This window comes from Phytophthora infestans, genomic scaffold (genome assembly GCF_000142945.1).
Source record: "Phytophthora infestans T30-4 supercont1.29 genomic scaffold, whole genome shotgun sequence".
NCBI classification, from domain to species: Eukaryota; Oomycota; class Peronosporomycetes; order Peronosporales; family Peronosporaceae; genus Phytophthora; species Phytophthora infestans.
The window spans coordinates 1043271-1055778 of NW_003303730.1; the positions used below are offsets into that span (position 1 = coordinate 1043271).

Here is a 12508-nt window from a genome sequence, read left to right on the forward strand (position 1 = left end):
CCGTGAACCGCGGGTCTCGGTCCGAGACAATCGTCTCCGGGAGACCGTGATAGCGGAACACGCCATCGACGAGCAACCTTGCGGTTTGTTCGCCCGTTACAGTGACGGGAACTGGAGCAAGATGTACCATCTTGCTCAGCCGACACACGAACACCAAAATTCCGGTGTTGCCGTGTCCGTCGGCGGGAAGCACCCATAATAGGGTGGATCTGAAGATAATACAGCTGGGATAATGGGTCAAGGGAAGAAGGAACATGCAGCCGAGCCTGGTAAGGGATTTAGCAAGTGAAAGACATAGAAGGTAGAAATTCAGGCAGGTATAGGCTTAAGTATCAATACAGACCCCAATTTGCACAGTAACACGCAAGTGCCTTCCTGCCCTCAAGAACCGGAACTACATTGGCCGTACGAGCTCCGAGAAGGTTGGGAATTGCAGATCTAGTGTTGGTAGTAATAATTGGATAATACATTGGCCAGATCCTACAACCCAGTGAGCTTTTCCTTTACTTGTGCAGATCCGACAGGTTAACCGAATTGACTACTTGGTCGGTTACACCCTAGGGGCTCTCAACTCTCAAGATCCCGTCACAGGAGGCGGCAAGTACAACGTAAAGGAAAACGCAAAGGCAAGGGAACACACCCGCAAGGCAGTCCTACGGCCAGATCCACGATCTAGGCCCCGGATCCATAAGCTCGAATATTCGCTTAGGATTCGGAACTATCTACGGACGCAGAGTGAAGATTTTCCACTACTGCTCCACCCCATTCCCACGTCTCGCCAAGACACCTCAAGCTTCACCACTTGAACTCTTCGGAAGTTACCGAGAGAGAAAGATCCCGCCTTACCGACGGGTGCACAAGGTGAGGAAAGTTCAGCAGAACACGGATCATCGGGGGACCCCCTCCGTTAGTCGGTGTCTGGGCACAGTTGATAAGTTGGATCTGGCAATCTCGCAGATTTTGCTGGTCCCGCTACATTGTTTTTTTTTTTTCAAGCAGATTTTGCTGATCCCGCTACATTTTTATTTTATTTTATTTTCAAGCTCATATTCTCTGTCAGTTATCTATAATGTGCCGTACAGAGTAATTGTATAAATAGTGCTTCTAACATATTACGCAAAATCCTATATTACTCGAATCGGCTAGAGGGAAAATGTCTGAAAAAATCAACAAAACCCATCACTCACAAGTAGTTTGTATTCTTTATATATTTGATTATTTATGGAATTGATCAGATCATTGCTGTCTGTACTACTTCATGAACAGCCTCCGCAGAACGGCTTCTTTTCGTAGCGCTCCCTGTGCTTCGTGAACTACTCAACGCGACGCTGGAACCGTCATCGCACAGCCGAATAGCCTTGAGACCGGGAGGAATGTTCGCTCCTCCCCGCCAAAGTTTGTGCCAAATCAGGCTGTAGGTGGCCAAGTTTGTAGGTCCACCAGAATCAAGTTGCCGTATCTTTTGGCATAGATACACTTTTCGTCTTCCAATGACGTTATTGCCATCCACGCTCCGCATCCTCACTTCAAAGCACTCCACACAGTAAAACGTGGTTTCCCACGGGTTCTTGCCCGGATGCAGCAACGAGTACACCTTGCAGCCGTAATGACGGCGCTTCTATGAAGAATTTTCGTTCTTTCCACGTGTTGTGCGAAACACGACCACTTACTTAGTCGTGTGCTGTGCTGAAAGTGTGTAGCGTGGGACTGAAGAGCGGGAAGCCGGGGTGTCTGTCAATGCTTCAGCTGACAAGTCTCCTGCAAAGTCAGTCGGTCCAATGTTGAGTAGTGCAGTCTGGATCAGCCGTTGAAACTCAGCATGTGTCGGGGCTGTTTTACCGGGAGCAAGATTGCCTTGAACACGTCGATAGATGATGTAGACGTCAGCTCAACTAACCCAAGAGGATTGGGTGGTAATATTTCTTAATTTTTATCGCTCCCTGTAGTATACAGGATAACATTCGTTCGTTAGTTTATATTGTCAGTCTAACGCATGATAAGTATCGAGCAAGTAATACTGGAATCGAGTATCTTTGCCAGCGTAGCTAGTCATGAATATCTGCTCCTCCCATGCCATTTTGATAGTCTTTCATGAGTTAAGGAGCTGGTACGTCAACTACTTCAGCACCTGCGCGTCTTGACAAGGTTGTCGGCCGGGTATTGCATCCCGTTGCAATGAAGTATACAGGGTGGCTATCCATCCAGGCCACTGCAATCAAGTTTGGTTCAGTCTTGGAGTGGGCAATCCGGTATGCCCCTCTCGCCATTTTTTTGGTTTTTAAGCTTGCTTAAACGGGATGTCCTTACAGTAGCCTCGCCAATTTGTTTGAAAGGTGCCGACGTGGTAGAGGCCACGTTGTAGAACGATAGCCGAAAGCAGCACACTTGAGTAGAAACGATCGGTGATGATCAGACGCTTCCCTGATAGACCTTCAAGCACCTTTTCGACGCTACGAATCACAGCATTTGGGTCTTGGCTTAGGTCTGCACGTCACTATTAAGCTTCCATTTGGTATATCTCGGCTCTATACAGAATGAGACACAAGCCTAACTACTCCGTATCCTGCTCAATACAATGTACTGCTGAATGAGTGATTCTCTATCTGTAGCAGTACCCGCAATCTGCATCGCACGTCCCAAAGCTATTAGTACCCTTTGGTTGGAGCTTCCCTCGAAGATTCTTCCGCATGGGGTTGCACGTGCTTCTTATCGGTGTCATTCCTTCGTCGAAGGCGATTCGTTGCCCCACCGTCATCCTCGTCTTGGACGTTGCGTTGATCGTGTCGGCGACAGCCTTGATCTTCCACGTTTTCAGCTTCACAGCATCAGCATGACGGTTGTCATAAAAATGCAAGAATCGTACGAACTCTTCGAATCGCTGTCTCACCATGTAGCGCCCAAATGTGCCTCTAGGAACTGCGTTTTGTAAATCCAACGCCCATTTCTTCGGCAGCTTTTCACGGTGCGGGCAAATGGTTCGGACATACAGTAAGCCGATGAAATGCACCACCTCATGGGCGTGAATTGACTTGAATGATCGTTGCTCAGTCTGGGCTTGATGTACCGTTTCCATCTTGTTCTCAGGTCGCCTCAGCTTGATCCGTCGCTGCCGTGTCATTATTTTATCCGCTGCCTGCGTTCGATACTGAAGCTGGTACCGATTTTGATTCCGTAGCGACAAACATCCACATTGATTTAGGCAAGAACAGGAAAAATAATCCTTCCAATTACTTTCCAGTGGTGTAGTCAACTCCGTAGGTGTGGCGGAGCAGCGTGTAAGCTCTGCAGATGGCAGCTGAAGTGGTGCGCCTACATAACAATGATATACGGATATTGTGTCTAGTACAGGATAAGCAAAGCATATAACACTAGCTATTCGGTTTACTACAGGAAAATACTCACATAAATCTTCGAAGTAGCTAGCCTAGCCTGTTTTTGCGAGTTAGCTTAGGTGTTTCTTGCTCATCTGGTCGAATAAAGCTCCAGCTTAGGGATCGACCGCATCTTCCTCATCGCTGGTATTTTTTACCTCTTCACCGTCTGAGCTTTCACTTGTACCTTCAACATCAGACTCATCGCCTTCATCAACTTGAAGTCGGTCTCGTCGCCTAAGCTTAAGTGGTTAGCACCAACAAATATTGTCACCTCTGTTGAACGAACAGTACACGCTCGTTTTGGAAGTGGTGACGGAACAGGAGACACAGCGACCTCCTTACGCACATGTTTCTTTTCTGGCGTCTGGCCTTAGCAGCAGCTTGGGCGGGGGACTTGGCCGGCGTATTGATTGGTGACATGGCAGGCGCTTTAATAGGCGCCTTCGCAGGCGACTTAGTCGGTGTGTTCGCGGGTGACTGGGCAGGCGAAATTACGGGAGGGTCGGCTGGCGGCTTCGAATTGATAGGGGGCTCGCAGTGGCGAATCGTTTGACAGGTGGCATGTCATGGAGAACAACGATATGAGCTAATTACAACAGAAAAAATCAAAACGCGCCGATTCGTACCGTCAACTGGCACGTGTTGCCATACTTCGGTAGCTCCGTCGAAAAAGGTGGCAAGGTGTGTTCCGCTAGGCCTTCATTCCATCCATCAGATATAAAGCAGCGATTGTCGGTCGCGGGCCCCTTTGGCCGCTTAAATAGCCAACATAGCTTCTTCCGCCTGGTCCACAGCTGTCCTCTTGTAATTGGCCGCGCTACCCTTCCCCCCTCGTCTAAATGCGAAAATTGGCGCGCTCTCTAAATCTCGAAATAAAACTGGCACGAATTATTGGCTCAAGGTTAGCTACACCACCGTCAAACTTTATATTTGGTAGCCTCACTTGAAGTTTTTAAAATCGTAATAGGTTTACTAAGAGCCTGATTTGTCTTGAACATTATCCTGTATAGTACAGGATACGAAATGCTGAAAGCAGGGCTAGATGGGTTAAATGTATATTAATAGTACTGCTGCTAATATGCATAATTTTATCTGCATCACATGATATACATCTTATTCTAGATAGAATACAAAGCTTTGATGCGGTGTATCTTAGCATAAGCTTAATCCAACTTTACAGCACTTCACCGCGTTTTTAGATTCCGTGATCGGACTTACAGATTGCATATTTGAAGCACTTTCTTACTTACTGACCTACTTCGTAAAACTTCGAACTGAGGTACGCAAGAATTGCTCGTGATACATGAAGCTTGTAAATAAAAATGCTTCTACTGCTCGCTGTAGCTGGATATGTCGTTTATGAGTTGCCGTTACTGGACTGCGTGGACTACGGTGCCACCACAAGCTAACTAAGATAGTGGAGGTAGAAAATACGAGCGCCAAGATGGCGCAGTTGCTGAATGCAATTTCTAGAGTGTGCTCTTTAGGAGAAATAAAAGGACGTTGTACGGCGCGCATTCGTTGAAGCAATACCCACCATGTTACAATCTGTAGAAGAATCATGAATGCGTCGTTGCTACCGAAACGACTGAGATTGGAGCCTAATAAAAGCAAGGAGAACACTGCTTGAGATTTATAATTATTAACCTATTGGGTTATTTTAACTTTTAAAAGAGAGATTTGTTTTACCCACTTTTCTTCAATCAACATTCATTGGTTGAAAGGGTTTTTATGTTACCCGTGGCCGCTTTCATTTGTGTTTTCTGTGATGTCCACAGAATAATGGTCATAGGAGGTCAAACGATCATTTTTTGGTACGTAGTGGTGCATTCATTAACATTTGGGTACGCGCGAATTTGTTCAAAGAGAGAATATGATATAAGAAACGAAACATGAGATAACAGGTTTACCAAATTATAGAAGACTGAAGAAACAGTGATATTTAGGCTAATGAATCACACAAACAGTTAAAATTAAATTTAGGTCGAGTGCCGTCTCTGGAGAAACTCTGGATTAGAATCCAAAGAATTGATGTGCGGCGACGGTGAAAGATCCCGCACAGGTGTCAGAAGCGTAGCCCCTCGAGCGCTTGTAAGAACACATTGGTTTTTGTTATTTGTCTCCATTAAATGGAGCTACGGTGACCATCCAACAAAGAGAGCTGTTCTACAAGAGCGGACCTGATTCTTGGTAATAACAGCAAAAGTTGCCTTCATCACTCAAATCAGCACTGTTTCTTATGTAGCAATGATGACGAATGTTGTTTCTTGAAACAAACAATTTTTACTTGAATTGGAGCATAGGCCACAATTAAAATACAGCTTAAATTCGAGCGAGGTGGAAAACGTTGCAGAAGGTTTCTAACAGTTTTGACGTCTTGAAAGAATCATCCGAATCGACCACTTTACATATATGCTGTAGAACATAATTTTTGAGTCAACAGAATTATTCGAACGGTTCAGCGGTGTGAATACCGCTTCCACAACCTCTCAGTTTATCATATGCCGAAAGTGTTTCTAAACGACTGCATGTGACGGGCAATGAATGCATTGATAGAGACGTTGTACATCGTTTATTTGCTGACTTCATCACTATTAATAATGACAAAATCGCTAAAGCCCGATTGTGATCATCTCGAATTATTCAGCCACGTGGTATAATTGACAAATCGACAGGATTATGTATCGATTGAAATACCGGTAGTTGGAAAAATTGAAGATAGCCCTGTGTCAACCCGAGTTGTTAAAGTACCCGTATTCAACGTAAAGGTGGTCATGTCCACAGCTTCACCACGACTGCTTTTCGCGGAAAAAGTGCAAGGGTTGCATGATAAGTAGGGTGTTAATTTCCCAAAGAGCAGTTTATGGCTGGACTTCTGCCCGTTTCGCTAAGCTCCCAAAATTTACCCTTAAACCAGACCCACTCGCGGAATTTGGAACGCCGCCATATTGTGCACATAATAAGATGCGTTGAAGACGTGCAGTCTTTTTGATAGCGACTGTGAAAATTTAATCCTTCATAATTTGCATGCAAGCAGCGAGGTTCCATCCTCACCCAACCCCACAATTATTCGTTTGATGCGCGCAACTTCTTTATCCGGATACCATGTGCAGCTACAACTCTATCCCAGTGCAGGTCTCCTTCAACGCGTACGAGGAGCTTGGCTTCGAGTGTGCCGTATGCACATATTTTAATAGCTAGATTTACTCGTAGAAGTAGCTGATACGGGCAACATCTGAGAAGCTTATGTGTAACAAAATGATTAGGTCGATCAATCGAGCATCTGCAGGAGCTGCGCTGAGATCGGCCTCACTCTATAGCAATTCGCGATTTTTGTTTTACTCAAGTTCAATAGAATTATGTTCAACTAAGTACGACCTCGTAATTGAAGTGTTATGAGATAATACGCTACATATGCGCAACCTCGTGCTGAGGTGCGAGACGACACACGAGTTGGCGTGAGCTCACGCCTGACCGCCAAATTGAAGCTTTCGCCCTTTTGATCTAGCAAGACAACTCCAGGACAAAATTTAACATCAAGGAGATCCGCTTTTGGATCTGCTTCCGGTATCGGCTTGTAAGTCGTCTCCGTTGTCCGTAGACCGACATCTGCGCGACTTTGATGCGGCCATTCCAACATTTGCTTTTTGCACCACAAGCGGGACACGAACAAATCTGCTATTGCCGCGAGTAGAACACGCGAAATGAAGCTGACACAATGGGTGCGCGTCGCAGCAGTGATCGCCACGGCGACTGCATCGGCTGTCGCATTTGACCTTTCGCTGCTCGACGACGATACCAACTATCGCAAGGGCAGGTTGCATGCCCCACAAGAAATTGAAGAGGAGCGTGCGGCTTCAGCTGGAGGATCGCTAACTCAGACATCGGTGGACGCTGCTACTAGCACCTCAGCATCTACGTCTACCAGCTTCTCATCATCTGGGCCCGACGGCACTCTTGCCGGTTCTGCTTTAAGTTTCACCTCAAATTCTGCTGCTACCTCTTCCGATTCCGGCTCGGACGCTGGTCTTTCAAGCTCCAGTTTGGCTGCCGCACTCTCGAATTCTGGGTCGGACACAAGCCTTCCAAACTCCGGTTCGGATGCTAGTCTTTCGATGTCTGGGTCCGAGGACAGCGCAAGTGCTGACACTTCAACATCTAGTTCGACTGATACCCTGTCCGCTTCAGAATCCGATGCTGCTTCGACGTCTGGCTCTGGTGATAGCCCCGTGGCCTCATCGACCGGTTCGTCGGCTACCCAGAATACTGGAGGAGGCGACTTTCTTGCGCCGTTCTCGACAGAAGAACCGTCGACAACTCTCTTCCCTCGTAGTGCACTTGGCGAGATGGCTCCGATCATTAACGTTGCGGAAGGTCTGCTGGGCAAGCCACTACCAACGAACAAATGGTGGGGTAACATTATCCACACTACCGCTGAAGAGATGGATACGAAAGCCAACCCTGGCTGGTCCAACCCGTACGCCGTCAAGCTGCCGAAGGAAGCTCCGTACGGCATCCAAGCTTGTTACTCGTACAACTACCGTCAGCTGTCCGCTCTCACCGATGGCGTCGCGGAGTTTTATCTGCACGACTTTGTCAACGACCTCACGTTGTCGGCCACGGAATTTGCCGGTGAAGCCAAGCCCACGTATGAGATTTACGCCTTCAGCGACTTTGGCATCAACGTTCGAGCCTGTCTCGAGAACAAGGTGCAGTGCTTGGACTCTGCTCTTGTGCACGGCATGGCCTTCATCACAGCCACGTACGACCGTCTGACCGCTCGGATCGAGTCGGAATACACCATGGAGATCGTGGACAAGTCGGTGCCAGGCAAGTACATCCTTCAGCTTGGTGGGAACCAGACGTGGGTCGTGTACACTGGTAACAACGGCAGCTTTGCGCTCGCCGAGTCGGGCAAAGCTCTCGAATCCAGTGGGTTGTTCAGTGGCACCGTGCGTGTTGCCATTCTACCATCGAAAAAGGCCACTACCGTCTACGATAAGTACCGGGCGTGTCACGTCCGTGGTGGGAACGTGTCTGTGGAGTCTCGTACTCAATACTCGTTAAACTGGGAAACGGTGGGGAAGAGCTGTAAGACCAACGGGATGCTTCACTTCGCACTGCCTCACCACCTCCCAGCGTTGAAAGGAGCCATCACTGCTAAAAGCCCCAAAGCGATTGTCCTTAACTCGGCCACTCGAGGCAAAATGGTCGCCCAAGTGGCCACGACTGGAAAATGGGTCCTTTCGGAGCCGGAAGATGAGTTGGAGGTGGACTTCTACCCAACCAGTAAACCGTCTGCCGAGGTCGTAGCAAAAGTGGGTCTTCTCCAGACTCTGCAGGCCGATATCGCTGACCACTGGGCGCTCAACAAGACGAGTTGGTACTTTAACGGCAAGCAGTACCAGAAGTACGCGTCGGTGTGTCTCATGGCTGCAGACTCGGCCATCGTGGGCAAGGACAAGAAGCTGCTCAGCGCATGCCTGACGAAGCTCGAGAAGCTCCTTGTGCCGTTCCTGGACAACACGCTGGACCCTCCTCTCCACTACGAGACGTCGTACGGCGGTCTCGTCAGCAGTCAGAGCTTCACGGTCAAAGACGTGAACGCAGACTTCGGGAACAGTGTCTACAACGACCACCACTATCATTACGGCTACTGGGTCACCGCGTCTGCCATGCTCAAGAGTCTACACCCCAAGTGGGAGCGCATCAAAGAGCTGGACAGGATGATCTGGATGATGCTACGCGACGTGGCCAACCCCAGCACAGACGACCCTTTCTTCCCTCAGTTCCGCCACTTCTCCTTCTACCTCGGCCACTCGTACTCGCACGGTGTCACGCCCATGCTCGACGGTAAAGACGAAGAGAGTACGTCTGAAGATGTGAATTTCTACTACGGTATGAAGCTCTGGGGTCAGGTGTCCAGCAACAAGGCCGTCGAGGATCTAGGCAGTCTCATGCTACGTCTCAACGCCCGCGCTATCCGCACCTACTTCCTCATGACGTCGGACAACACCATCCACCCTACTGAGTTCGTACCCAACCACGTGACGGGCATCTTCTTCGACAACAAGGCGGCGTATGCGACCTGGTTCAGTGGCGAGAAGTACGCCATCCACGGCATCCAGATGATCCCAGTGTCGCCAATCAACGCTATGGTGCGCACGACAAAGTTCGTCCAGCAGGAATGGGACGATATCCTCTCCAAGCAGCCAATCGTCACGGAATCCAACACCTCCAACGCGTGGTTATCGCTGCTTCTCGTCAACCAGGCTGCTGTGGATCAGGAGGACGCGCTGACCAAGCTACAGGAAGCCACAATGGACGATGGTCTCACCCGTTCTTGGGCTCTATACAACGCAGCTTCCCGTCCTCACAACGCCAAGCAGGTGGATGTAGCTTAGAAAAACGTACAAACTACGTAGATGTTGCACTTGTGTCGCTCGAATGAACTAGTTTTGCGTCGGTTTTGAGGCTTTCATGGCTCCACATGATCATTTGCCGAGGATTTCTCTGTTTGAAGCGTCAAGTCATTACGATCTCCATCTAGCAAGCGTACGAGACGTTGGGCTTGGACCGAGATGTTACCCAGGAAAAAGTGAAGAAGACGTATCGAAAGCTGCCACTGCAGTTCCACCTGGACAAGATTTCGGATCCACCAGCAACAGTAAAGATTCTTGTTTGCTTTCTCAGCTTTGTCTCTTTGTTTGTACATTGATACTAGTAGTACGACGTGCCGGAGCTCAACTAATCTAGTCCGACTTTCTTGGCGGTCACACTGTCATGTGGAAGGCCGTACCGCTCGCAAACTTCCTTCATGTGAGTTATCTGAAGCTGAAAAATATATTATGCAAAGTATGTTCAAGCGGTTAGTAACTCACTATCCGAGTGGAACCGAAAAAGCTGTAGACGAATGTATTCGACACTGTAACACATTTGAGGTAGTTGGCATTCACACACCGCGTCTCCTTCTGAAGATGTTCACGCTGCTGCTATGACGTCGTTGGTCACACCAGTGAACCCATGCTCAAGAACAATATTCAAAGGACCTCACGCTTTTTAAAAACCTCCTTGGTGACCTCACAACGGCGGCTACGACTTCACGCTGACTGTCAGCATTCATTTGGCATCGTTCACTATTGTATCATGCACTAGTATAACTTGTAGTAGTGAGCGCAGACGCGTACGGTGGCATTGCACTGTTGCACACATTGATGCTGACAAAGAAGAATTATTTGGATGTGATAGATAATATCTATTATCCATTTTTGGATTGTAGCGTAATAGTTGGTGTGGTACGCAAACCTTTGCAAAATTGAAGCTGCCTAGCCAATCACAGCACACGACGTTTCGCTACATGAGCAAGTTCGGCTGCTTGGGGCATCTGTACCGCTCTTTTCTTAGGACTGTATCTGCTTAAACAGCATTACGATTGCGCGGGTAGAAGTACTCACGCAGTATTGAAGGCATGGAGTGTAAGCCCCACACACCACAAAGGCCATCCGATTGCTTCGACCCACGACGGTTCATGGTCAATTGGACCGCTCAACAGCATCGAAAAGAGGCATTCACGGTCCTGCAGCTCCGTCTCCTCTGCCATCGACATTCATGCGGAGAGTGGACTCTCCCGTTTCGGTCGCTGCGTTTTGCTGCCGCGCCACTCGAATGGGGCAGCACATTCTGCAATTGGCCACGAATTGCTGGAGAACTCACCAACCTATCGTCGTTCCTCACGCAAACACGACTCGTCGACCGACGGTGATTATGTTGAGCCTCTTTCAGCCGGTGTAACACACCCGGCCCCACGCATCAGAGACCAGGCATGTCGCCGCCGCCGACATTAGCTCACCATACCGAGTAGCAGCTGGTACGGTGAATATGCTCGGTCAGAGTTCATACCCGACAGGGCTTTCATCGTGAAAGCTTATACACAGCTCTACTGGGTCGGCTCTGTTCGGGGTATGGTGTCCCATCCAGCCTGCCGATGAGATCATGTAGGATCAGCTTGACGGCTACCACATCGCCCTACCGCACCAATCGCGCCAACAGGAGTCATGCACGACCAAGGTCACTCCCTACACTGCAGTGACGGCCGCCACCATCAACAGTAGAATCAGGGCAGCTACCAAATACTCATTAATGCTTGTATCATATCTGGATAAAGGCCTGGTGGCAATCGACTTGTAGCTCAGTATCTCCACTACGGCAACACTTACGACATCCCATTACACGCCGGCGCTCGACAGACCCACTACCCGCCAGAGTTTGTCACCACCCACTTTTCACCAGAGCGCCACACTACCCGCTGCCCGCCAGAGCTCGTCTCCACCCACTGCCCACCAGACCTGAGCAGATCCAAGAAGATCAGCGGCAATACAGCGGGACTTCACACGCGAGAAGAACTTCGTCAGTGCAGTGATGCATCGAGTGCCCAGTTCATCCGTCCGCGAAAGCTGTCCCGCTCCCTCACTGTGGCATCGCCACGCATCTTTATATCGATATGGACATACGAGAAGTCTCACCACCGGCGAATGCCCTTCGACAACACGCTCTACTGCGAGCTTTTCCTTAAAATCCCGCGCAGCACAGGACCCAGTGGCCAGACACGATAAGTGCGCGTGGCACTGCGCCGCAGTAGCTCGTGGCTCTGGCGTGAGCGACATCAACCTCGGCGTCGCTGCAGCAGCCACAGTGGCACTGTCAGTGCCCAAGCTCAGCTAGCGTCGGTGCTCAGTACAGCCAGACCAAATCGGCATGGGCCGAGATCGGCATCAAGGTGCTCAAGGCATTGCACGTTGACTTCACCCCAATTGCTACAACTCACCGCCGTACTACCCCACTGTGTACTACACGCGCATGAGTGAGTACCCGCACAGCCCGCACATTGTCACCAATCCGAACTCGGGATCTACGAAGGGCCACATCCTACAGAAACCGATGCAGCCATGGGGGGGGGCTTTCGCAGTCAGCGCGCATAATGTCCAGCGTGCCTGTCGGATACTCTCACGCGACAGAACCACATCGCGCGTGAAAACGTGTTTGTAGCGGTCATGTTGAAGTGTCAAGATCGTGTCTCCATTTTGGGCAATTTTCTAGTCCCGACTTCATAAGTACGACCTTTTTTGCCAACCGAG

General features: G+C 49.2%; 2 protein-coding genes across 2 annotated transcripts; both read left to right on the forward strand.

Moving 5' to 3' along the window:
* Window positions 1-7078: 7078 nt before the first annotated feature.
* PITG_13567 (endo-1,3(4)-beta-glucanase, putative) lies at window positions 7079-9778 on the forward strand (the record flags this gene model as incomplete). Its single annotated transcript, XM_002899724.1, has 1 exon — window positions 7079-9778. One exon carries the CDS (start codon window positions 7079-7081, stop codon window positions 9776-9778), a length of 2700 nt encoding a protein of 899 aa, XP_002899770.1.
* Window positions 9779-10157: 379 nt separating this feature from the next.
* On the forward strand, window positions 10158-11986 carry PITG_13568 (uncharacterized protein; the record flags this gene model as incomplete). Its single annotated transcript, XM_002899725.1, has 3 exons — window positions 10158-10193; window positions 10841-11132; window positions 11562-11986. 3 exons carry the CDS (start codon window positions 10158-10160, stop codon window positions 11984-11986), a joined length of 753 nt encoding a protein of 250 aa, XP_002899771.1.
* Window positions 11987-12508: the final 522 nt, after the last annotated feature.